We start from the raw sequence: 27,468 nt of genomic DNA, 5'->3' as shown, positions 1-27,468 counted from the left end.
CTGGGTACTTCACCCTTCCTCATTATATTATTTGGGTAGGAAAGATAAGTCGGTGACTTTCATTTGCAGGAATGAGACTTTAAAATTTTTTGCACTGTTTCCTTGAGGCTCATGGCTTTCACCATACCAATGGAGTTACAAGTAGAAAAACATGAAAAAAACCATGAGTAGAGGTGGAACAAACTCAGTTAAATTTTTCTGGTAGTTTTTAGAGGTGTGGTACTGGTCCATTTTCATTCGTTCATTCAGTTGAATTTGAGTGCTTACGGTGTGTAAGCACTGTACAAAGCACTTCGTAGAGTACAATATAACAGACACATTGTCCACAAAGAGTTTATGGTCTAGAGGGGGAGACAGATGTTAATATAAGTAAATATACTTGGGACCAATCAATCAATTAAGAACTTTATTAAGGCCTTGGGAGTGTACCATTGAGAAAGTGACATGATCCCTGCCCCCAACCAAAGTTGGAAAACATTTTCCAGGTTCCCTTTTTACCTCAGCCCCAAGGCAAACCCCTGGCCACTAAGGTGACAAAACAGCATATTCAGTCCACATCTGAGAAGAAACAGATGGTTTCTTGTTCCTTGCTGTGATGATCTAATAAGTGCTATTTAAATAATTTGTTTTTTGTTGGCACCAACCAAAATTAAATAGTGGAGAATTACTTTGTCTTGAGCCTCATACAAAGCCCATTTTGTTGAGATTATTTAGCATGATATTTTGGTGGGAGGATAGTATAAAACTAATTCTTACTAAACATTTTCTTTACCCAAAACATTTTGATGCCCATTTTTTTCAGTAGTTATAGAATTTAGATTCTTAAAGACCTTTTTCAGATAAGGTACTCTTTCCTGATTTGTGTTTGTTTTAGTTATTATTTGTTTTGTTGGCCACACTAAACATTAATTTTACTTTGGCATAGGTTTATTCCACTTTGACTGTCCTTCCTTCCCATTTTATCAAATGATCACCTGCTGTGGTTTGACTTGTGTAGACTTGATCTTATTTGGGAAGCTTCCTTCATCTTCATATCAAGTACCACATAAGAATACTTGGAAATTGTGCTCTGAAGTCAGAGGAGAAATAGCATGGTTTCACTCAAAATGAGTTTAGAAAGACAAATGCTTTTCTCTAGTTAATGTACATTTTGAATATCAAATGTTTTTACCCATTATTTTACATTTAGTAAGTCTTCAACTCAATAGAATTTAATAATATGAATGACAAGAACCCAGCATGCAATCTTTAGTGTAAACATAGCTTGATTCCCAAGTGGATTCAATAATTAAAATAAATTCCCAATATTTAGTTAGGAATTCATTTTAATGACTGTGTTGTCTCTGAATTCCAAACAAATTAAGAGTATATTGCTCTTGTAGCTTTCCTAGGTATATGATTAATGAGCAATACTAAATATGTTGGGATCTTTTAGCCAAGTAAAAATCTGACTCTTTAAAATGAGAACAAAGTTTCAAATAAATGTAATAAATCTGAATTACCCAAGGTAAATTCTCCAGGGTGGCCCACCCAGCAAAGAGTGTTGCCCTGTTCACATTGGGCAGCATGCCTCTTTATTAGTTACTGTCTTTCCAGTCACGCTTGTGTTCATGTCTTTGCTACATGCTCTGCTGATTACCTTGGAAAAGGGCAATGCTGTAACTGTTCAACTGACCTTTCAGTTTATTTTCTCTTGTGTAATATGAAACATGAGCTAACACAGTCCTAGTCTACTGATTTCCACGTAGAAATCTGACTTAATGCTATCACTGCTTTTGACTTAAAGATAGTGGTGTTTTTCTTTTTTGAAAAAGCACTGGTAATTATCAGGAGAGAGAGAGATTGATTGAAAGATCGACAAAACCAAGTGTCAGTCTATTTTGATTTTTTTAAGGCCTTTCACTTTATTTAGGATACTAGTTCTTTAAAGTGCTATTTCAATTAATATAAATATTGGATGGCATATCTTATATCTGCGAAATAGGACAAGAAACAAAAGTAGGAAAACAGTTTGCATTCAGGTTTGAGAAGCAATGTGGCCTAGTGGAAAGAGCATGGGCTTCGGAGTTAGATGACCAAGGTTCTAATCCTGGCTCACCTACTTGTCTGCTTTGTGAGTCTGGAGAAAATCACTTGACTTCTCTATGCCTCAGTTACCTCATCTGTAAAGTGAAGATTAAGATGGTGAGCCCCACATGGGACAGGGACAATGGCCATGTATTAGCTGGTATCTGCCCCAGTGCTTAATAAATGCCTGCCAGGTAGCACTTAAAATATACCATTTATTTAAAGAAGTGTTTTAGGTTGCTTTCTAACAGATGTACAGATTGTGGACTCATCTGTTAATGTCCCATGCCAATGTGTGCATGGTAATGGATAAATGATTTAAGAGGGAAAAATGCTTCAGTTTGTGTTCATGAACAATGTATCCCCTCCCCTATCATAATTTTTTTAATGATTGGGAAGGAAATTTTAACAGTAGTAAATACTAATTTCAAATACTTAAAATTTTGCTCTTTTTCTTGGCGTTAATTGCTTATTAGCATCCTACCAGAATTAGCAGCTGCAGACTAGAAATGTCAAGAAAACTATATAATTGCCACTTAATCTTTCCCCAGATTTTCCTCATTCTTTTTTTATCATTTTTGGAAGTTATGCAGCATTTTGCATCCTATCTTGCATGGTAATGCATTTTTGATCAGTTTGGTCAAATGTTAGAATTCTAAGCATTCAAAACCGCTTTTCATTACTGGTCCCTTTGACAGTTTGTAGTAATGGTAACACTTTGCTAGTTGAAATTTCACCAAAACCTAAATTCTATTAGAGCCATTCTGTCTGTCTTGTGGAAGAAACATTGAGAGTTTTGATAATTACCCCTTGCTCTTCTGAAGTTTAAGGCAATGCTGAGGTTGCTGAATAGTGTTGATTCAGTGTATATGAAAGCTATTTCAGAAATTTACTTTGACATCACCATAGAAAAGGCCAGCTCTCCAAATATCACCATTAGTAGTTTAATAGTATTAAGCACGTGCGGTGTGCAGAGCAGTGTAATAGTAACAATAATTGTGGTATTTGTTAAGCGCTTATTATATGGCAGGCCTAAGTATGGGGAAAGAATACCCAGGTGAGGATTAGATATGGTCCCTGACCCTCCATTATATGAAATAATCATTTCAGTCAATCGTTAGTATTTATTAAGGGCCTATTGTGAGCACGATACTGCACCTAATGCTTAGGAGATTACAAAGAAGGTGTGATCACCATCACAAGGATCTTAAAGTCTAGCTGGAAGCAGACCAAATAAGTTATAAGTCAGAGGAGGAAGCTTGGATAGGATTAGGAGAAGGAATTTGGAGTAAGATTGAGAGGGTGAAATGTGATGGAGAAGATGTTTGTTTAGTATGGGGAAGAGTGAGCTATGACCAAGGATCTAGTAGAGAATGAGGGGAGAGAGAGGTTGAGGAGTAATGTTTACAGTGTGGTAGAGGTTAATCATAGGCACAGGTAGGGGCAGTAGATTTTAAAGGCTGGTGGAGGATCTCTTGAAAAATAGCTGTTAAGATTGAGTGGATATAGGGGTGGGAAAAGCATTAGGCAAATGAGGTTAATATTTGGGGGCTTATGATGATCATGGTATTTAAGTGCTTACTATGTGTCAAGCATTATTGTAAAAACTCGGGACGATACAAGTTAATTAGGTTAGACATACCTAATGGTGTCACAGTCTAGCTAGGAAAACAGGTATTGAATCCCCATTTTACAAATGAGGAAACTGAGGCACAGAGAAGTTAAGAGACTTGTCCAGGTCACCCAACAGGAATGCGGCAAAGCCGGAACAAGAATCTAGGTCCTCTGACTCCCAGGCCCCTGCTCTTGCCACTAGGCCATACAACTCCCCTGGATTAGGATAGGGTACCTAATGGTTTCAGGGTTTTTCCCAGAAAGTAGTTTGGAAGATTGTAAGGCTTAGGAGAGTGGGTAGATGAGGGCACTGGAAGATCTAGGATCAAGTTGAAGGTTTGGAATCATTGGTGGAGCAACCAATGAGTGTGTGAGTTGAGGCAGACGAAGTAATGTTATTGAGCAATCTGACCCATCCTCTGTCTCTCCCCTGAAGTATCTTGCTCACAGGCCTCCATCTTCATTCTCATATTGCAGCAGTAAGGTATAGGTGAAGATGGAGGGCTAAACGTTTGTTCTCTGCCAGTAGTGGTTGCCTGCTAATGAAGAAGCTATTCTGAATAATTGCACCATAATTAGATTTTTTTTGTACAATTGCAGAGCCTTAGTTATCAATTTGATTAAAGATGGACCACTTAATTTTGAATAAAGTACTTGAAATATTTAAGGTATTATCTTTAAAAATAAGTTGGCAGAACCCCTGCAAAGTGCAATTGAGAAATTTAGTCTAGATTTGTGACTGTAATGTTAAAATATAACATAAAAGTATTTCAAGGTTATAGAGGTGAATAAAAAGATCTAAGGTCAACTACACAAAAAAATCTGTTTCTTTCATAAGTAGCTGTAGACTAATAATTGACATATAGATTGGTTAATTGTATTTGAACACTAGTTGTGTGCAGAGCACTGTACTAAACACTTGAGGAGGTATGGTATAACGGAGTTGGTAGACATGTTGCTTGTCCACAAAGAGTTTTCAGTCTTGAGGTGAGCTTATAGTCTAGAAACAAGCTTACAGAAGCATGACAAAAATGAATCAAGAGTAGGAAAGCTACCAGATTTAGAAATCAAGTTCTGTCTTTCCTGTTTCCCTTGCAATGGTATCATTGTGATGAATTGTATATAGTATTAGCAGTAATTTGATGCTTTGGATTACAGAAGTCCTGACCCAGAGTTTATTTTTTGTGGCATTGGTGAACAAATTCAATTAATTTTTCCTTAATGTGTGTTTTCACTTCATGTTTTTGTTAGAACACGATGAAGATTCGGGGGGAAAAAACTTTCCTAACAAGTCAGTTTTATGGTAGTCATTGAATACATACTCAGTCCATTGCACTGTACTAATTGTTGAACAAAAAGAGCACTAGAAGTTCCCCACCCTCAAGGATCTTTTGTTCTAGTGGGAGAGAGAGACCGACACAATGGGAAGGAACTAGACTGTGTCCCATTTTGTGTATCTTCTCACTAATGTGCCAGGGGGAGGCGAGGCCATGGAATTTAGGCATGCAGGAACCATGCGGATTCCTTCACTGCAAATGGATCCTTGTTTTGAATTTAAGGGTCAGTTGGAGAATGGGCCAGGGCAGCTGGGAGAGATGGGGCACAAGCCTAAAGTGGAAGCAGAACTGAGGCCACAGCCACCTTCATGTTGTTTGTGATAACTCATGATGATGCTGTATGATGCAGTTCCTTGGTCCTGCTAGGAAGATTTAGGGGTGTTTCTGGTTTACTGTTTCCGGGGAGACTTGCAGATACAGTATGGTGGAGTGCTGGAAGAAATGGATGTGCTCTGTGTACTGTGATGGGTCACTCCTGGCACTGCCACTTGTCAGCTGTGTGACTGTGGGCAAGTCACTTAACTTCTCTGTGCCTCAGTTACTTCATCTGTAAAATGGGGATTATCTGTGAGCCTCACGTGGGACAACATGATTACTCTGTATCTACCCCAGCGCTTAGAACAGTGCCCTGCACCTAGTAAGCGCTTAACAAATACCAACATTATTATTATTATTATCATTAATCTGTGCCTCAGCTACCTCGTCTGTAAAATGGGGATTCAATTCTGCTTCTTCCATTTAGACTGTGAGCCTCATGTGGGACAGGTACCGTGTCCAACCTATCTTGCATCTACCCCAGCACTTAGAACAGTGCTTGACACATAGTAAGCGATTAAAAACTACCATTTTAAAAATTACCTATGTTCTAGGAGATATGGCTTGATTCCAAGCGCTTAGTACAGTGCTCTGCACACAGTAAGCGCTCAATAAATTTGATTCAGTGAATGAATTAGAGAGAGAGGTAGGAGAGAACAGGAGTGTGATGTGTACTGTATTCTCAGACTTTTTTATACCTAACTGATTTAAAGGTGAACATTTATATCAGTAGTAGAAACTTTCAGCAATGCTGACCTTGCTCAAAGTCACGTTATTTATTTAGGGTAATGTATGTGCAGTAAGCCTGATTTTATTGAAATTCCTAATAAATGGGACATTTTGAACCTTTGATGAAAATATGAAAAAAAAAAGATTCTCATTTTGAACTCCAAATAACATGATTATTTTTCTCAGACTATCTTTTCAAGGTGTTATGTGCTGGTTGTCATTTTGGTTGTAGGCATGTTGGATGGAATTATTTTTCTAAGTTGGATCTCTAATAAAATTGAGTGGTATTCTTCCAAAATAATATTGTATAGTATTCTGTTTTCATCCTTCATGAAACAAGTACACATTGTCTTCTACGACTTTGGGTCGATCATTTTGATATCTTTATCCAAATTATGTTATTGAAAATGTCACAGTGTTGCATTTTTCAACCACTGGATTATTTAAAGTGTTTTAATATAGCCAAAAAATATTTGGGGTGAGTTAGGTACCTTTTTCAGTGAAATTGAGATTAGCACTTTTGGTTTATGCTAGTTGCAGAAAATATGCCGCCATTAGGCATAAATCTAACTCTCTTTACATGTAACATTTTTTGCTTAATATGGTATTCCTGACCCTTTTTACACATGGCATATTGAGTTGAACAATTCTTTCAACCAAATCACTGCTTACACTTGCAGGCATCCATATTTTAACTATGTTATCTCTCGAGACATAAAAATACTCAAAAAGATTACTCTGATACTGTTAGACACCATTAACATTAATTTAGATAGGTGGCAAATTTGGAGGAGGGGAACTGTAATTATCCATGAAATTAACTTTCAGTAATTTATTTCAACGAAGGGGATAGGAAATGAAAAACTGTCTCCCCTGACCTGTAATTTATTTTAATGTGTCAGACTGTAAACTCTATGATGGCAGGGATCATGTGTACCTACTCTATTGTACTCTCCCAAGTGATTAGTACAGTGAATATGCACATGGGGAACACTCAGTACTTACATCATTAACTGAAGGTGTGCCCAAATGGAGCTGATTTATCCTTATGCAGTTGATTCTTGGGTAGCTGTTTCCTGATACCATTCTGTATTGACTTTTTTGAAGGTACAAACTGTTTAGCCAGCATTTGAAGAACATTGAACAAAGTGAAGGTGGCATTGATAAATTCTCCAAAAGTTACGAATCATTCGGCATTCATAGATGTGCAGATGGCGGCCTGTACTGCAAGGAATGGGCACCGGAAGCAGAAGGTGTTTTTCTAACTGGAGATTTTAGTAAGTATATTATAAATATTTACATACTTGAGGTCCACTTCCTCCCCACTCTCACACCCCCCCTAAATAGAATAGTAATGGACCATTCAGCGGTTGTATATTTTAAGGCGGAAGGATACTATATACTAAAAACCTATATACTGGCAGTACTCTACCAATGGAATGAATTGTCCTTCTCTAGCTCCTGGACTTCTCCTTAACTCTTTTTCTCTTCCAGCCTTCAGGAAGCTGAGAAGTAAGTTGGGATTTTCCAAACTTCAAACAGCTGTTGATTGGTGCCAGCACTCACCTTGTCATACTCTTAGTTTGTTGATAGAGGTAATGGAGGGAGCGAGAAAGAACAGTCAGTGATGGAGCCCTTAGCCGAGGTTATAGATATAAAACTACTCAAAAACACTATTATGGACTTGAATAAAATTTTGGCCGGGGATGTTGAACCAAGAGGGTTAGATATAAGGGAGGGTTAAGTTCCTTGAAAGTGAATATTAATTTGAAGTAAAAGGTGGAGGTGTACACTGATTTTTAAAAAGCAGAAGCATCAATAATTTTTAATTGAATTGCGTGTTCATAGTATCAGTAGGATGGTTTTAATGTCTAGTTGTTGAACTTCCTCCTTCTCGCCTATTTCTATATTAGCATGTAATCTGTGGTTAGTAGAAAAGCTGACCTTAGGATGCTTGTCTTGCTCAAACCCAATTTTTAATGTTTTTATAGTTTTGAAAAAATGGTAATATAAATAATTAAAGTTACTCATTGAGTTTCCTCCAATTTCTCTCTCCATCTCAAAAAGGAGAATGTTTTCATCTTTCATGATATTTAAGATTTTAGCTACTCTTTTTCTTCTTGCTGGTTGTTTTTCACTTTGTGCATTATATCATTGGATTCTTTTCCTCTTGAAATCTCTAGCCAATTTGAATAGAAACTGCGTAAGTAGATGGCAGAGTATGAAGCCACTGGGGATTTTTACTCCTCAAATTCCTGAATTCCGGGTGCAGGATTTTATCCCGCCCAGCTAGATTAATTCTTTTTTAATGTTAGTACAGTTTGAAAGGGAAAAAAAAGTTTTAATTCCCCAACAATCATATAAAAAGCTTAAAAAATTTTTTGTTTTGTTTTTTTCTTGGATGGACCATCAAAGAATAATGTACCCATTCTGGCTATGCACCAATACCCCATTCAAATTAACAAAACAAATTGGTTTTTAAAAAAAATGCAGTGAATAACTAGTCTTTGCCTAATTGTGTTCATGTCATGCCAACCTAAACACTCACACAAACACTCCTTTTAAGCATCTAAAACCAATTTTAACCAATAATTCCAAGTGAGTGCTTGTCTAAAAAATAGGCAACTTAGAGAAGCCAGAAGAGACTTTAAATTGAATTCAGTAATGATGGATGCAGCACAATAGTGAGGCGCTATGTTGTTTATTTCTATATCTAGCTTATTTTTAAATATGCATTTGGTTACTAAAAAGGGACAAAAATGTAGGAGGAGTAAAAAGCAGTATTTGATAGGTCTTTTCTAATTCCCAGATTCAGGACTTTTTGCATACTTTGTTTAAATGTCAGTGTAAAGTCAGACATATCTTTCACCAAATAAATTAAATGTGTCTCAGCAGGAAAAAAAGACTTGGGTTCCATAATGTAACTCCTTGCTGTAATGAATTTTTTTTTTGGTTTTAGATACCATGTACATATTTTTTTAGACTCTTTGAAATCAACGGAATGTCATCATAGAACATTTATTGTGTTGAATAAAAAGGGTAGAGTAGTGTGAAAAGATACACTACACATAAACTGATATTCAAATGTCACTTTTGCATTTAAAGATTACAGTGAAGAAATGTACCATGTGCCATTTGCCAACGGACAAATACAGCTGAAGCAGAACTAAGCTTAAAAGATTCTGTGGGATTGATTCCTAGACATAATCATGATCCATGTTCTGGAGTATGATTGGAATCCCTGTACTGGGAACTAGACTGGCTACTTGGTAATCCGTTTTAGAAGTTAAGGCAAGTTTTTAAATATTTATTGACTGGAATGCCTCAATGACTATTGCTTGAGACTTTTCAGCACAATGATTTATACCTTTTATTGGGATTTCAGTTTGTTTACTGCAGGTTCCTAGCTGAAGCATTTGGGAGCTTTACCTTTTCATTTTGATAATGAAGAAAATCTGGGCAGCAGTCCTAACATTTAGGCAGGCACATGACAGGTCTGAGTCACCCATATTAGTAGAGAATCTTATTTTCATCGACTATGTAGCTTGCTTTTTTGTATTTGAAGCAGGATCCCATATCAATATAGAGAAAATCTAATTTGAGACAAGTCAATTGTACTTGGAATTTTGGCAGGGATATTTAGTCATTCCCCAATATGTCCTTAAAATATTTTTTCCCCAATTAATTGCATAATCTTCTTCCCTTAATAATAGTACCTCAGGGATATCTAATTTTACCATAAGGGCCAAGGGAATATCTGTCCCTCTTTTCCTGTCTCTATTCCCCTGACTTGGGCAGGATCAGGGAGGTGAGGCTACTAAAAGGAAGAGGAAAGAACATTAAGGGAGCAGCTGTGCTTCCTGCATCAACAACTCTCATTTTCATTGGTTTGGAAAAAGATGAAATAATGGAACCTATGGGGGGAGGATGGGAGTTCCAGGGAGAAGGGGTGAGAGGGTGGCAAAAACATTGTGAGAATGGGGCTGGATTGGATGAGAGGTGAGTGAGGAGAGATGGGGGAAGGCCACACACAGAGTTTAGCATGTACTTCTGTGTTCCCCTAGAGCTTAGCTGCTATGTCAGGGCTGGTTCTTCAGTGGAACTTGACATATTGCCTGCTAACAGCTGTGCCTCATGAAACAACCATTGGTGATAGTTATCACATGTTTGAGGAATGGTGATAGTGTTTGGAATGCTTGTACATTCAATTCTAATGTGCTGTTTTGGGGAGTACAAGATATTCTGTAGCCAGAAACAGAGATGGGAGCTGATCATCAACTCCTGGCTTGTCTGGTCTGATGAATAGGTATAATAATAGTCTCAGATGGGTAGTTTCATCCTTCAGGGACAGATGACAACCACCTCCAGGGTTTTACTTAGTCTAGAGGTCACAAGAAAGGTCCCACTAAGAATTTCAGGTTCTGTCTGTTCTTTGTTTTGACCTCCAGGGTTTTACAGTGTTGACAGTCCTTCCCAGATTTGCTCCAACCCAAACAACATTGGAAATGTTATTATACCCCTGTCATTTTTCCAGCACCAAAGTGTCTGGAGTCAGAAGTAGTAGCTGGACTGATAGAGCAGGTAGGATGTGTCTTTGCCAGATAGTACACTGTCCCCAAAGTCCCATGGATGGACTATTCTGATTCTTTGGACCCTATTGAGGAATTGTTCAGAAAACTCTTATAATTTTTTTTTTCCAAAAATCAGTCTTTAATGCTTAGAATATCAGTGTGATCAGTTGCTTAACCGATAAGCCCATATTGGCATTAGGCAACCCTAAGAACATTTCATGCCCACTGGATGGTTGACTTGTTGAGCCTGACTAGGCGAGGTGGATGGTACGATGGTTAAGGCCGCAAAATTGATCGGTGTTTGGGTGTGCTCTGAGTTGAACTACTGCAGCTCACACTTAGGATTCAATGTTAAATCAGAGCATTATTTCTCCTATAATGATTCTATGGAAAGTTCAATGGACTCTCCGATACATAAGGACCAGTTTACACTTGTATTTATGTGTGTTTTAAACAAAAAGACAAAACCAATTTTTATTAATCATTGAAAACTAATGATATTAGTTTGAATTAGTTCTAATACCAGCTCTTTCACTTGTCTGCTGTGTTACCTTGAACAAGCCAACCTCTCTGGGCCTCAGTTACCTCATCAGTAAAATGGGAATAAGATTTGCGAGCCCCATATGGGAATGGACTGTGTCCAACATGATTAGCCTTTATCTACCCCAGCACTTATTACATACAGTGCCTCACACATAGTAAGTGCTTAACAAATACCTTTTAGTAAATAGTATAGGCTATTTTAGAAGTGTGCAGTATATGGGAGTTATATGGAAATACAACATTTTAGTCAAAGTAAATTTTTGTAGCATTCTAAAATGCAGTCTCTAGGTTTAGTATCTCTAAATTTTTGTTTTGTTTTGCTGTCTGTCTCGCCTTTTTAGACTGTGAGCCCGTTGTTGGGCAGGGATTGTCTCTATCTGTTGCCAAACTGTACATTCCAAGCACTTAGTATAGTGCTCTGCACACGCATTTCAGGGGACCCAGCCCTTTTGAGCCCTCCCACCACCAGAAGAAGAGGAGCATGGTGGAAATATCAAATAGGGAAGGCTGAAGCATCCTGCCCATTATGAATTTCTACTCACATTTAATTTGGGTAGCCGCATGACAGTTCAAGGATAGAAAAATCATTGTTGTCCATGACCGATTATTTCCGCTTGGTGGGAAAACCAACTGGTAGACTGTGTAATCTCTTTAGGATGGCTGTGGTGACTTGGCCTGGCCTTGCCTAAGCAGTTTTTGGTCAATGTCGTGGAACCTGTCATCTTTCTCTGTGATGCCCAGGATACCAGGGTAGACTTGGGGTAATTGCAGCCTTGCCTCTCTGCTCCCTCTCGTTTTGACCCTTCCCATCGCCATACTCCTTCTTCCTCTCCCCTCCCCACAACAAGCTTTGTGTGTGCTGGGCAAAATAGCTGCTACTGAGCCTCCTCATCCCCTCCTCCACTGCAGTGGAGCTAAGCATCTTGTAATTGCATCCATATCTTCCAACATGGTCTCACCCCCTTCCAACCCCACTACACAGTGAGTCTGTGCACCTGCCACACTGTCATCCCAAGAATTGGCACCACTCCACTTTGACCATCAAGGAGACCGCATCCCATCCTTCTTTCCACAAGACTGGAAGGAAGGAGACAGCCCCTGTAGCATGAGTCCTCATACAACCTCTGGAAGGCTGCCACGGTCATTGCCGTAACTATGGGTATACTGTGCGAACTCGGAGAACTCTGAATCACAAGGAGCCTGAAATTCTGTTTTTCTAGCCACAGTTCCCTACTGACTTTTGTTTTTATTTTATGTATTGTGTATTTGTCCTTGCTGCTTATGCTGTTTGAATGTTCTGTTATTTCATTGCCGCTGATGTGTGTCTGTTCTATATTCCTATATTGTGAGCCCCTTGAGGGACAGGGTCCATGTCTTATTTCTACTTGTATACTTTTCCCTCCGCACACACAGAGTAAATACTTAGTAAACACTATTGCTCCTACTGCTTTGCATCCTTTAATCTTTCCCTTTTGGAAGCAATGTAACGTCATTACTTAAAGCACTATTTCATCACCTTACTACTTTGATCACTTACTCATTTCTTTACGTTAAAGGAATATCTGAATAAAGCCTTAAATGGCCAACACTGCTCTCAGTGTATCAACGTATAACAATGTATACTTTTAGAATGTCCAGAGCCTATGTAGCAGAGGACAATGCTCTAATTTGATTCCAGTCAAAAACAAAGCATAGCTATTTCCTTGTGCGGGTGACCCAAGAGTGTTTGTTACACTTGCAAATGAAAGAAATACTTTCACTCTCCTATGATTTGTGGAACCAATGAAATGAATTTGGTAAGAATAAATAACTTTCCTGAGACTGCTTTCGTTGAGGACATTCTAGGATTAGGGCCAAATCAGAAAAAATGGAGGCTTATATCTGTGTTAAATGAAATGGGGACTGCTTCTTAAAATAAAATTTAATGGTCATTTTGAAATGTCCATATCATTCAGCAAATGATTCTTCCATGATCATCATTTGGAAAAATAATTTCAGTGGTCTTTTTTTAGTTAAATCTTAGTGTAGTATCTTAAGTTTTTGAGGTGTTTCTCCAAAATCTCTAATTGATTTGTGTTACATGGCTTTTTTTTTTTTATCAAAGTGAAAGTAGATTTATAAAATAAATCTTAGCATGGCTGTATTTAGATTTTAATGAAACCAGGCAGTAAGGCAACTAAAGTGAATTTCTTTTTAGTCTTTTAAATGAAAAAGTGCATCATTTGTCCTATCTATCTTATTCATCATCAGTCATAGCAAAGCATTCATTCCCATGAGGGAGATAATGGATTCAGAAAGCCTAGAGGAAGGGAAGATTGTCATTCAATGCAGATGAGTTTTAGCAAAATTCTTATCAGTAGAAATTGGGTTGCAAAACCTGAAGATTTAGAATTAAGTTGCTATAGATATAGTTAATTAAATGTGGTTTGCTTTAACCTTTCTTGAGGTTAGAAATAGGTTAAAATCTTAAATTAAATTTATAGTGATTTTTGTATTTAACTAAAAGTCAGAAATTGCTTTTAATAAGAAATCTTTATGAAACCTAGTTGAATAAGGCATTCTCTTCTTGGGGCCATTAGAATGTGAATATGTAAAGGAAGTTTTCAAAAAAAAAAAGTCCTTCACCCAAGTTTCTGGGCCTATTTTATTTAGATGGAGACTGGTCATCTTTAGCAAAATGTTATTTATCAAATTAAGAATTGTTTTACATTTATACTATTACTTAAATTATTTAAATTACTATTTTACTAGTTTACTATTACTTAAATACTATGTAAGTAACCCCTCTCTCTATCACTCTATAAGATCTTTGACAGAAACTGTGTCTTCTACCTTTAGCATATTCTTCCATGTGCTTAGTAAGTTGCTTCACACAGATCCTCATCAAATAATGTTAGTTGATGGCATGCATAAAGAATAAGAAATTCACTTGGAGAGTTTTTATAATCCAAGTTTTAAACAATTTTTACTGCCTTTGAATTTCTTGTTCATTTCTAATCTTAGTACCTTGAAATGTTAGTGTTGAAGTCTGACAGTTGCCAAGCGTAATGCCTTTGGAGAGTCATTTGGTGGTTGCTTCTCTGATTTTGGATTGAAGAAGCAGAAATCAAATGATGGGGTAGGCACAGTCTTCATTGTGCTCATTTACAATACATTTTTACTGCAGTCTACTTGAGGGATCTTGTAGAAGGATTGAACTGAGTAAAATAGTATGATGATTTTGCTTTTTACTTTTAACATTTTCTATAAAAAATCACTTATTGAATGTGTGAGAGCGGTGAAAATTATATGTTTTTTAGTGCTGTTACTTAAGATACTTAAGATATTTAGGTGAGTATCCAAAATGCTAAAATTGATCAATTAGTGGCTTTAGAAGCAGAGTAAATCAAGTGCATGAAGCAATTAGTCAGCTAAAAATTCTGATTCAAAAAACACTGTTGGCATTTAAGCTTCCTGAAAGGGCCTTGATGATGGTGTTGAATGCCTAATTTACATATTTTATTGCCCAAAAACTAAATGGCTACTTGTGTAATAGTTTTTTAGACTACCACTCTGAACCAACATCCTGGTTCATTAAGGATTTATGGTCTCCATGTTCAGTAGCTTCATAACGGTGGAATAGGAGGAATTATAATAAAAAAAAAAGTTGGAAAGGGTCACTCTTCTAACCTCTTGGTTCTTCATTCTTCCTCTTAAATGTAGCCATCTCTAAAAGGAGAATGAATTACCCTTGTAATGAGTGTAAATTACTCTTGGGTTAGCTACTCCTTTGCTTCCCTATACTAGTAGTTATTTATTCCTAGTGGTGGGAAAAAAATGCTGATGACATTAATTTTGCCATTAGCGTGGCTCTTTGAGGAAGAAAGAGTGGTGCAGTTTAACACAATTTTAAGGACCTGGTAGGGGACATGCTTATTCCAATAAGGGACCCTGATACTTATTCATTCAATAGTATTTATTGAGCGCTTACTATGTGCAGAGCACTGTACTAAGCGCTTGGAATGAACAAGTTGGCAACAGATAGAGACAGTCCCTGCCGTTTGACGGGCTTACAGTCTAATCTACTTAGTCTTGGGGCTGGTTGAAGCAGTTGAGATCTAGGATTCGTGGTAATGGAGGTAAACTGGGCCAATTTTATTCTGAGTTCTGCTCTCAACAGCCCTGTGTGTTCTGGCCTGGGATGGCCGTGGCTAGCTACTTATCCTGCTGCTCTAAGTTTCCACTGCAGTGGTGCGACTGCTGAGGCTTGAAGTGGCAAAGCTCAAGGCCACAAAGCTGCCCAATGGGAATGGATAGCAAAACCAGTTTCATGGAGAGAGGAGTCAGTCAAACAAATTGCTGGGCTCCATCTGCTGCCTTTGTCTCTGTGCCACACCTGTGCCATTCTGAAAGTAAAGATGTATCCCAGATTAAAAACACCCAAAGATATATGCACCCTTGGGGCTGTGCTCTGCACTACTGCTGGCTTGAGTAGACATGTGCCCTGCTCCAGCATTTCTTCCAATCACTGAAGTTAAATCTTTTCCTTCCGCTTTCCACTAGGCTATATTGCTTCTCTTGGGAGGGGTGAGTTGGTGTTCAAAAGTATGGGTGGGAAAGCCTGAGGGAGGGAGGTTGGAAAGAGGGCAGAGTGAGGCAAGTCAGAGGGATTTGCAGTATAGTTTTAATTTGCTTGTAGAGTGCAGTTTGGTTCTAGAATTGGTGTTAACTAATCATATATAAGCCTGTGGGGAAACAACCCATGATAAAATCATTCATGATCCAATCACATTTCCAAGGAATGTAGCCAGGTTATAGCCTCTGTTGCACCTTTATCTTGAAATTGACGGTATTCACACAAATTAAATCGGTAGGCTTTAGTACTAGGCCTGTCATAACTTGTAAAGTTTTAATGACCATTTTGAGTAGTTGTCTAATTTAAATAGTCTGATACACAATTTGCATTTTCTATTAATTATTGGTAGATTAAGAATACTCAGTGTCTGACTTTTTCTTTTAAATTGAAGAATCAAGAACCAGTTAGCTTGACTGATCCTTGTTTATCTGCTCTAAGTAGTGTCTATTCATTTTAGTCATAAGCGCCCATTTACATCCAAACGTTTTAATCAAGAGAGTCAGTTCTCTGGCAAGTTGACGTGATATGGAACAAGGCAGAGGATAGGGTAGAGTCACCAGTTTCCTGGGACTGTCAATCAAATATTTGAGCGCTGCGGACCCCTTGCCCAAGTCCCACCTCTGGCCTGTAACTCCCTCCCCCTTAGTATCAGGCAGACGATCACTTTCCCCAGCTTCAAAGTATTACTACAATAATATCTTCTCCAAGAAAGTTTCCTGTTCTCCCACTCTTCATGCATCACCGTTGCACTTGGATCTGCACACTTTATTCCCCCAACCCTCAGCCCCATAGCACTTATGTACTTATTTATTTATGTTAATATCTGTCTCCTTCTCTAGACTGTAAGCTACTGGTGAGCAGTGAACATATTCACCAACTGTATTATACTATATTCTCCCAAGCGCATAGTTCAGTGCTCTGCACACAGTAAGGTCTCGATATATTGGATTGACTGACACATTGAAGCAATTCCACAGACTTGTTGTCCGACCCCTTGAGCCACAAATCCAAATGAAGTGTCTCAAAACATATCCTTCATCTGGACTCAATAGCAGTGAGAATCACAAGGAGCCATTCTTATGTAGCAAGCATTCCTGCCGTTATGAAGCAGGTCGGTGAAACTCACATGCTGCTTTGAAAAGTGAAAAAAGAGCTCCTGTATTGGCACATGCTGTCTATTTTTCCATTTTAAAATGAACCCATTTGTAATTCTAGGTAAAAATCACTGAAAATAGCATGTATTGTATTCTTTGAGAAGTAATTACTTAAGTGGCTAGTTCAGGTGTCTGGGAATCCATAGTCTTTCAGTCTTTTTACATTCACATGATCCCAGTTCCATTTCTGAGAAATGTATTTATTTCATATGCTGTTATTACTGGTTTCATTTAAATCCTGTTTACTTAAATTGTGTAATTTATTAATTTTATAAAATTGCATGAAAGGTACACATCAAATTACATGTAATTTGTCATTTTTCTAAACTATTACTATACAAATGATGCATTTAATTTCACATTTAATTTGTATCTTTAAGATCCAATGTTATTTATGTAAGACATTCAGATTTTTCAGGTGTGCATTATTTTCTATGTAAATTCTTCAAATGGCAAGTTTTCCTGAGCTACTAAAGTATCTTGTTTGGTATTCTACATCTGAAAATAACTTTTTTTTTTTTTAAGTTTTTCAAGCCTAGTATTGGGGGAATTAGAAAGTGGGCCTCACAAAATCTACCTTAACATGTAGCTCAATTGATTATTTCATTGTGGCATCATATAGTCATAATCATTGTGATATTTGTTAAGGACTTCCTATGTGGCAGCACTGTATTAACTCCTGGGGTAGATACAAGATAATCAGGGCCCAAATGAGGCTCACAGTCTAAATAGGAGGGAGGACAGGTATCGAATCCCCCTTTTTGCAGATGAGGGAACTGGGACTCAGAGAGGTCAAATGACTTGTGCAAGGTCTCAAAGCAGAAAAGTGGCAGAACAGGGATTAGAACCCACGTTCTCTGATTCACAGGTCCTTTGTTATTTGTGGTATTTGTTAGGCACTGGGATAGATACAAAGGAATCGACTTGGACAACAGTCCAAATCCCACATGGGGTTCACAGTGTTAATCCCTATTTTACAGATGAGGTAACTGGAGACACGGAGAGGTGAAGTTACTTGCTCAAGGACATGCAACAGACAAATGGCAGATCTGGGATTAAAACTCAGATCCTTCTGCCTTCTAGGCCAGTACTTTATCCATTAGGCCACGCTGCTTCTCATTCAAATGCATGTTGGATATTATTCCAGATGTATGCACATTCCAGTATATGAATCTACCAGAGTTATTCATCTATGATTTTTTAAGTAATCACCCATTGAAATGACTGCATGTGTGTGTGTTTGGGTGTTTACAGTCTGTTTTATTTTAAGACTAGTAATATTTTCAAGTAACGATCATTTTGGTAACATGAATCATGATGTTCCTATGTACTACTTTGCTACTTTTTTCTCTTGCCTCCTTTATACTGTAAGCTAGTTTTAGGTAGTGAACATGTTTACCACCTCTGTTGTACTTTCCCAAGAGCTTAGTACAGTGTTCTACACACAGTGTGCTCAATAAATGCCATTGATGGATTGCCATATTGTTAGTTTTAGAAATCTAAATATCCTTGATTACACCATTCTAATAATAATGTTGGTATTTGTTAAGCGCTTACTATGTGCATTCTGATAGTTTGATCCTTAATGCAGTTTGACAGGCATGCCTTGGGTTTAAACTTTGGGGCAGTTTAATAGCAATTTGATGGTTGGTGACTGTATTGGAGTAGCTGAGTATGTGGGAGAAACTGATTTCCCCCTAAAGGGGTCTGTGCCTCTAATACAGTACACTGTATTCTTTCACAGAGATGCTGAACTCCAAATTAAACTTCATTTCTTGAATCTCAATTTATAAAGTTAGAAATAGACAAAATATGGCATTCCTGATTATAGCTCCCCAAAATATTTCCAGAGTTTATCGAGTTTGGTTAAAAAAATCTTTGCCTTTCTGTAATCGTTAGGTGATATGCAAGTTCGAGGACTAATGGTTTATAAATATTCTTTTATTTAGTAAGGTTCTTAAGTCAAATATTAATGGCCAACCAAATTTTGGGGTTTGACAAAAATAATAGAGGCTGCCCAGTTGCTGGAGACTGTGCATAATCAACATCAAGCATGAATCAGGGGCTTGGGAGTCAGAGGTCATGAGTTCGAATACCGGCTCTGCCACTTGTCAGCTGGGTGACTGTGGGCAAGTCACTTAGCTTCTCTGTGCCTCAGTGACCCCATCTGTAAAATGGGGATTAACTGTGAGCCTCACGTGGGACAACCTGATTATCCTGTATCTACCCCATCGCTTAGAACAGTGCTCGGCACATAGTAAGCGCTTAACAAATATCAATATTATTAAAGGGGACTGTAGGTGCTCCAAGCAGTGCTCCAAGACCTATTATGCTGAATGATGGATAAGTGGTGGCTGGAGAAAATGAGGAATAGCAGAAAGTAGCTGACTGCAAGGAGTCAGAGATTTTCCAAAAAGCTTAGTGCACTCTAAATCCAGTGGTGTTAATCACATTTGTCTCTACTGCTGACTGATCATGCTATTCATTCATTCATTCATTCATTCAATAGTATTTATTGAGCACTTACTATGTGCAGAGCACTGTACTAAGCGCTTGGAATGTACAGTTGGCAGCAGGTAGAGACAATCACTGCCCAATGATGGTCTCACAGTCTAAACGGGGTAGACAGACAGCAAAGCAAAACAGAACATAACAAGACAACATCATCAAGATAAATAGAATCAAGGCGATATATACCTCATTAACAAAATAAATAGGGTAATATATACAAATAAGCACAGTGCTGAGGGGAAGGGGGAAGAGCAGAGGGTGGCGGGGAGGAGAGGAGAGGGAAAGCAGAGGGAAAGGCAGGGCTCAGTCTGGGAACGCCTCCTGGAAGAGGTAAGCTCTCAGTATGGCTTGGAAGAGAGTTAGTTTGGCGGATGTGATGAGGGAGGGCATTCCAGGACAGTTCTCATACAGACCCTCTGACCATTATTTTAGCAGCCTTGCTAGTGGGCCATGTGGAACTTGAGGTCTGAAGCAATATCAGCCGGTCTATGGCCTATTGTTTTTGTAGTAACTTTGTGAGAAGACAGAGATGGCAAAAATTCTCATCCGTAAACTCAGGATCAAGATGTTTCATAAGTGTTAAATGAGCGTAGCACTGTCTACTTTTGTTAATGTGATAAAGTCAAAATAAGTGTTTCAAGGTTAGTTGATTTAGAAGGGATTTCTACAAGATTATGTAATAATTTTGGTATTGAGTGCTACTATGTGTCAATCACTTGCAAAGCACCAGGTTAGATAAAAAGATAAGCGGGTCAGACACAATTCCTCTCCCATGTGAGGCTCAATCTAAGTAGGTGGAAGAACAGATATTGCTCATTTTACATATGAAGGAACTGAGGTACAGAGAAGTCCTGTGATTTACCCAGTGATAAAACAGCAGGCATATACCAGATTTGGGATTAGAACCTAGGTCCTCTGATTACCAGATGCTTTACAAATCATTGACTATAAAGCAAATAAGTAAAAAAAAAAAAAGTCCAGTAGTCCATGGTTGTTGGAAAAAATGAACTTATAAAATGATATGGTCCATTTTGTCCTCCATTCCTTTTTAACAATTGCTGGAGTGATTTCAGTGTCCGGAGCGTTTAGTCTATTTGACTTTATTCTTTTGAATTCAACCATTTGTTGTCAAATCCCCAAATCTTCAAATGATTAGCTCTTCTCTATGAATAGTAGTTTATCCTCTTTAGAGGTCATAGGATGAGCAGTGTTGAACTGTGAATAAAATACTCATTCCTTAAAATATTCTGTGCCACTAGCATGCAAATTAGGTGGTACTAAAAATTCATATATGAAATAACTGTCTTTGAGGTAGCCAAAATGTTAACTGGTTGATTAAATTGCAAGTAATAATCTTAAATTCTGACTATGGTAGAAGCGAGCTTTGAACATGTGGGAGTTGAAAAATGATTCCATTATGATTCCAAAATGATTTCTGGAGCATCAGGGGTAACTATTACTAACTCAGCAAATGAGTTAATTTAGGATATAACAGTTGGACTAAAGTTGATCCTGTATTCATGTACTAGGATTAATGGCCTTTAGCACATACCAGTTTCACTTAGGTAGTCTGGATACCAACTTTTTAGGATGGGTTCTCAACAGAAAAAATAATATTGTATTTAGAATGTTAGTGGATGAACATTAGTTGTAATTACTTATTAGTACTTCAAATTATTTTTCTTTTACAGATGGTTGGAATCCATTTTCTTTTCCATATAAAAAACTGGAATTTGGGAAATGGGAGCTGCACATTCCACCACAGCAGAACAAATCTTCACCTGTACCCCATGGAACAAAATTAAAGGTGCTGTCTTCAAAATTATAAAAATTATAATATGTTTTCAGTTGATATATTTCTTCTTTTAAAAGTTTCTTTGATCAAATTAGACTCATACTCTGGCTTCATTTGAGCATTTTACTCCAGAAAGGGAAGAAAAATAGAAAAACTTAAATATATTAAGATGTATAAAGATTTGATACAATCCATATTCAGCTTTCTAAAATATGGGTTTGTCCTTTATTTGTTTTTTGTTTTATGCAGCCTTCCACATAATTTCCAAAAATACTTAAATTTAAGGAAATTGTATTACATGCTCACCTGGCTAGTTAATAGTTTGTCTGTAACCTCTGCCAATGCTCAAATCTCTTTATTGTGGTCATCTCTATATTCTTTTAGTACTCAATAGTGTACTCTCTTAAAGCAAAGCAAGTTCCTGCAGGATTTCACACTCAGAATTTCATCAAAGAATACTACCAGATGTATGTGGATTATTTTTCTTGCCTAATTTTCATTATTTCCATCCTGATTTTCTTTAAGGCTTTTGTTTTATGGGACAATGCTCACTTGCCCTTCTGGGTGATTCAACAGATATATGATGACAGTTCAGAAAGTTAAATTGCAACAGTAACATTAAATACCCTGCTTGACTAAAAGTTAATGTGCCTAGATAAGTTACTGACTACATGCTGAGGAGTGATTTAATGGTGTGAGAAACTGGTTTCTAGATTATCAGATCCTTAAGGGCAAGGATTATGTCTCTTTTTTCTGATTAAATTTCCAAGTATCTACTACAGTGGAAGGACACACAGTAGAAGCTAAAGTTGTTGGTAAATGGAGAATAATGCAATTCATGACTTTTGTGCTTTCCCTTTTTCCCCTTCCTTCACCCCCTTTCTCACTCTCCCTCTAAATTGGTTGTAAAAGTAGATCAAGAAATCAGATGATGTATATTTTAAAGTCGAGAAATGAAGATTTGAGATAAATCTAGTTTGCATTTTTGAGTGTCAACAGTGCATTGGGCATTGTACAAAACTTGAAAATGAATTAATTTGAGATTTTGAATCTCCCTTGGTCTTTTAAATCGTCTCTTGACAATATTCTCATTATTTAGCATAGACACCAAATCTCAGTAATTAAAAGCCTTGTTATAAATAGAATGTGACAATTTATTTCACTCCATAAGGGGATTGACCTTTATCACTCACTTGAGAATACTTCTCTCATGAATTTGTGTGGCATCCATTCATAAAAGGAATTGTTACTTGCCATTCAAGTGATCCCTTTGCTGCTGAACATCTGGCCTTGTGGATCAATGAAATTTACAGTTGAATTGTAAAAACAAAGTATAGCACTAAAAGTAGCCAGAGGATAATAAACATATAAATCTTTTCTATTACTATATTTTAGATGAGATTTTGAAATGCCAACATGAATGAACAAGTAAAGATTCTTGTTTTCAACACCAGTAGAATATCACTTTTAAATGAGAAGATAATTCTTATTGCACTATGAAGAAAGGAGGAAAAATTTAGTTTAGAACCATTGTGCAGGACTGTAGTCTGTGTCCTCCTGTTTTTGAGAGTTTTTTAATCATCTTGTAAATCACTTTTTTTCCTCTTCTCTCCTGATGAATTTTAAATGCCTTCGATTTTTCATGAAACCAAGTTTTCCTAATTCACAGTAATGTTTCCCCTGCTTTTTTTTTCTTCTTTCATTTCTGTCTCTTATTTGGCCTGACTTTAATGTAATTTCATGGTTTTATGTGAGACATCACAATTTGTATCAAATAGAATAAGTAAATGTAAATTCTTTGGAGAATGAGGCCATCAAAGTGGAAGGTAACTTTGCAGAAAGCCTCTAGATTGTCATACGTCCAAAATTTTCCCTAATCATTGTTTTTTTGTCTTCAAGTCTGTGTTGAATCCTAATTCTTTAACTTGGAATTAAAGGTAATTCTTTAACTTTATGTCTGAGCCAGACCTTGATAACATGGCCCAGGGTAGCAGTAGCTAGAAGTTGGTGCTGTCTCGAGGTGCATGTGATATTGGGGAATGAGATTGTAAACTCCTTGAGGACAGGGATCATGTAAACCTACTGTGTTGTGGTCTCTCAAGGGCTTAATACACTGTTACGCCATTGATAGACCAAATCTCTGAGCCTCGTAGATAGAATAGGACCATTATTCAATAGGACATGACTTGTATTGTACAGAACTCATTCTTGATTTGAAACTTGTTACTAGAGTCTCGTACATGACTTCTTACTTTGGGTCTGTTAGCATAACGTTTATTAGCGTAGTGTTGAGAGAGAGACAAACTCAGTAACATTTCCAGCTTGGGACCTTTTAAGATCTTTGGCTCCATTAGTGTTGACTGGTTTGGGACCTTAGTCTTCCTTAGTCTTACTGACAGGATTGCTGTGCTGACTTTTCAGTAATTTGCTATTCTATATGTTTGCTACTGTATGTGGTCTTCAGCACAATCTTTGGCGTAGAGTTTCTAGAAAATGTCTTAAGGACATTTGTTCATAGCCTGTTGAACCACAGGAGTGAAAATGGGTTCCAGATCTGAATATCTGGTTTTCTATTTTGAGGTGTTATCTACAAATTCAACCCCATAAAATATTTTGTTTTAAAATTGGGTCTATAAATAATGTGGTTATTATTGGGTTAAAAATTGGATTGCTGCTTATTCTGAGGATGTGAGCATGGAGGGAGAATGAGAATTCATTCATTAATTCATTCAATCATATTTATTGAGCACTTACTGTGTGCAGAGCAGTCTACTAAGTGCTTGGAAATTGCAATTCAGCAACCAATAGAGACAGTCCCTACCCAGCAACAGGCTCACAGTCTTGCAGTGGGGAGACAGACAAGAAAATAAGTAAAAAGGCATCAATAGCATCAGTATAAATAGAATTATAGATAAAATGTGAATTATAGAGAATGTGTTTTGGGTTGGTAGAAAGAGTTGGGTGGCTCAATCAAACCCATGCCCACTACTGCATACCTTTCCTGTCTAACAGTTGTTGCCAGAGCAGTGCTCATCCTGAAAGACAAAGGAACAGAAAAATTTATCATATTTGCCTGGGAACAGTGTGCAAGAGATTATCAGTATGACAAACAGCCAATCAATCCAAAAACACAATATCATCATGAATACATTGTCTTTGAACTGAGAGATAGCTTAACTGTTTTGGGGAGCATTATACTCAACTGCTTGGGAACATAGAATAGAAATAAAGAATATGGTCCTGTCCTTAAGCAATTTAGGCTGGAGGGGACAAGCAGGCATAAATTGCCAAACACATAATTGGAAATTAAAAGGCAGTATCTCTGCAGCTTATGGTCCTTAACTGGTGGAAATGCTTTTAAATCCAGGGTAAATTCAATGTAGTATGAAGTTTATTGTTTGGGAGTTTAGGGAGTATGGATTTAGTAAAGGTGATAATCTAGATAGCGGTCATAAATGCTAAGTGCACAGTACTTTCAAAAGTCGACTGTGGCATGACTGATCTTATACAACTGTGATTTGTTCATTTACTTTAAAGAAAGCACCATGATTAAAAGTTAAAGATGATTTTAGTCTAGTTTTATATGTTCTCTTGTTAGCTCCTGTTTGACAGATTTTGACTTTGGAAATGAGTCCACAAAATTGGGTTTTAGTGAGCTTTATTAATAGGTAGAATTTTGCCACTTCCTGATAAACATGAATGATCGAGTCCACTATCAGCAGCTGAGTATTTTAGCAGTGTACAGGTTGAATATTTAACCCAATTTAAATCTGTGTCTCATTTCAGTGGTGAAGCTGAGGGTTGGTGAGAGGCTTATATTATGTAGCTTTTACCAGGAACCTTTAGAGATTAGGAGGTTGTCAGTGCAATATCAATGGTAGTATAGGGATTGCTTTCTGAAGTCGTTATGATTTAACAACTAATGGGTAGCTTTCTTTGATGGCTCGTTTATAATTGAGTGCAGATAGATGGAAATCAAACACAAAGGGAACTCAATTTTATCATTAATTTTGACTTTGTTTAACAGATGATTTCTGTGCTCCCCAGCAGCCTTTCTAATTTGTCTGTGTGTGTGATGAAGGAACTAATCATACACAGCTCAGGGAACAAATAACATAAGTTTCTCAGAAAAGGTCACCTTCAGAGACTGCTGTTAGGAATTTTTTTTTTTTAAATCACTTTTATTCATTTTCTCTTTCTGTTTTTCTGTTACCACTGCAACCCCTGAAACAGATACAAATGATTTTTGTATCCAGATTTGTATTACTCAGTTCCTAATTACAGTTTTCATGAATCTGTGTATACATGTTCAAAACCAGGAACAGTTGACATGCTAAAAAGGAGAAAAAGTTTTGTGGTCTACTATCCTTGCTCACTCATTTATATGCTTTAGCCTTTGGAAATGGTCATTCACAAAGCTGGGGTTTTCCTTTGCATTTAAAAATATATATATACATAATATATATACATAATATATATTTGCTGTACCCTGATAGACCCTGTTTTCCATTTTTTTGGTGATCCATGAAATAGGTATTTGCAGCGAAGACGAAAGAGATGGAGAGGAGGTGTGGTTTGTTTCTTGGTCAAGAGAGAGCTATACCAGGTGAAAAGTCCATGGTGGAAAATTGTGGAGATTGGAATATAAATAAAAAGAAGTTGAGATTAGAATATAGTGACTACTGTTAATTACTTCTAAAGGGGACTTTATCATATGAATAGGCTTGTAGAGCCCATCCTGTGTCCATGACCATATTTAATTTTAAAGGGTAAGTTATATAATTGAGTAGCAATATAATAATAATGTTGGTATTTAAGTGCTTACTATATGCCGAGCACTGTTCTAAGCGCTGGGGGAGATAGAGTAATCAGGTTGTCCCACGTGAGGCTCACAGTTAATCCCCATTTTACAGATGAGGTAACTGAGGCACAGAGCAGTTAAGTGACTTGCCCACAGTCACACAGCTGACAAGTGGCAGAGCTGGGATTCGAACTCATGACCTCTGACTCCCAAGCCCGGGCTCTTTCCACTGAGCCACGCTGCTTCTCTGTAGCATAACTATCTCACATGGTTGGATTTTATCATGAATATCTGGTTTTAACAAAACACTTTTAGAATCATTAAAGATCAACTACTAATGCCTAATTTCCCTTCCCTGTTTTTAAAAATAAAATGTAAATTTAATTTTTTTGAGCAGCAAGCTTTGCGAACAAGCTGGAAGCACAGCCACCAATAACTGTTCTTTTACTAGAGCCAACAAGGAGGGAAGCCTCTGGATAGAAAAACCTCTCTGCATTGAGAAACACACCAACTTTGTCCTCCTACTTGAATCCTTCATATCAGCCTAATCAGTGGAACTCTTCCTGTAACTACTGCAGTGGTCCGTAAGTCACAGAGAGCCCTTCAAGAAGGAAACAAGATTAGGCAGGAAGGATGCACATAACCAGCATGTAACAAGTGGGTAGTAGGAACTCTGGTATAGCAATTTATCTGAAGTTAAACTATCACAGTGCAAGTTGTGCCACCATTTAACCTCAGCGTGTGTCTTCCAGATTCTTGGTAGTGTACACCCACCGTATCATTTTCAGTAAGTTGACAACTTACTCAAATTAAAGGGAAGAACTTGAGGCATAAATATAGTCAAACATTCTCTCTGGCTTCTTTGGTATTTTAATAAGTTGGCCATTCTCTTATTCTGTTATAAATTGGGCCAGCTAGCACATCTACCTATTTCTCTTATGGAACTGTTCTCTTTTGCAGTGTATTTGCATGTTTCTACTTTCCACTTCATTTTGGGAGGTGAATAGTGACATCAGTGACAGTATTTAGTAAAATAATTTTATTTGCACTAGGCTATGCATGATCAGTTTTTACATTTAAAATTGCTATCAGATCTGTTACGGGGTGCTGCAGTTGATGGACCTCGGATCCATTCTGTTTTTCATTCATTCATTCATTCATTCAATAGTATTTATTGAGCGCTTACTATGTGCAGAGCACTGTACTAAGCGCTTGGGATGAACAAGTCGGCAACAGATAGAGACAGTCCCTGCCGTTTGACGGGCTTACAGTCTAATCGGGGGAGACGGACAGACAAGAACAATGGCACTAAACAGCGTCAAGGGGAAGAACATCTCGTAAAAACCGATGGCAACTAAATAGAATCAAGGCGATGTACAATTCATTAACAAAATAAATAGGGTAACGAAAATATAT

The 27,468-nt window shown here is 37.4% G+C and overlaps 1 protein-coding gene across 1 annotated transcript in view; it reads left to right on the top strand.

Annotated features, from left to right (window-relative positions):
* GBE1 (1,4-alpha-glucan branching enzyme 1) overlaps positions 1-27,468 on the top strand; it is a 182,242-nt gene that overhangs the window by 39,556 nt on the left and 115,218 nt on the right. Inside the window, exons 2-3 of the mRNA XM_029082122.2 lie at positions 7,170-7,339; positions 21,148-21,263. Of these exons, the coding sequence (XP_028937955.1) occupies positions 7,170-7,339; positions 21,148-21,263 (286 nt within the window). The remainder of the gene's footprint in view (positions 1-7,169; positions 7,340-21,147; positions 21,264-27,468) is intronic.

This window comes from Ornithorhynchus anatinus, chromosome 17 (genome assembly GCF_004115215.2).
Source record: "Ornithorhynchus anatinus isolate Pmale09 chromosome 17, mOrnAna1.pri.v4, whole genome shotgun sequence".
Taxonomy (NCBI): domain Eukaryota; kingdom Metazoa; phylum Chordata; class Mammalia; order Monotremata; family Ornithorhynchidae; genus Ornithorhynchus; species Ornithorhynchus anatinus.
The sequence above is the reverse complement of the archived record's forward strand: the minus strand, read 5'-3'. Positions and strand labels throughout refer to the sequence as shown.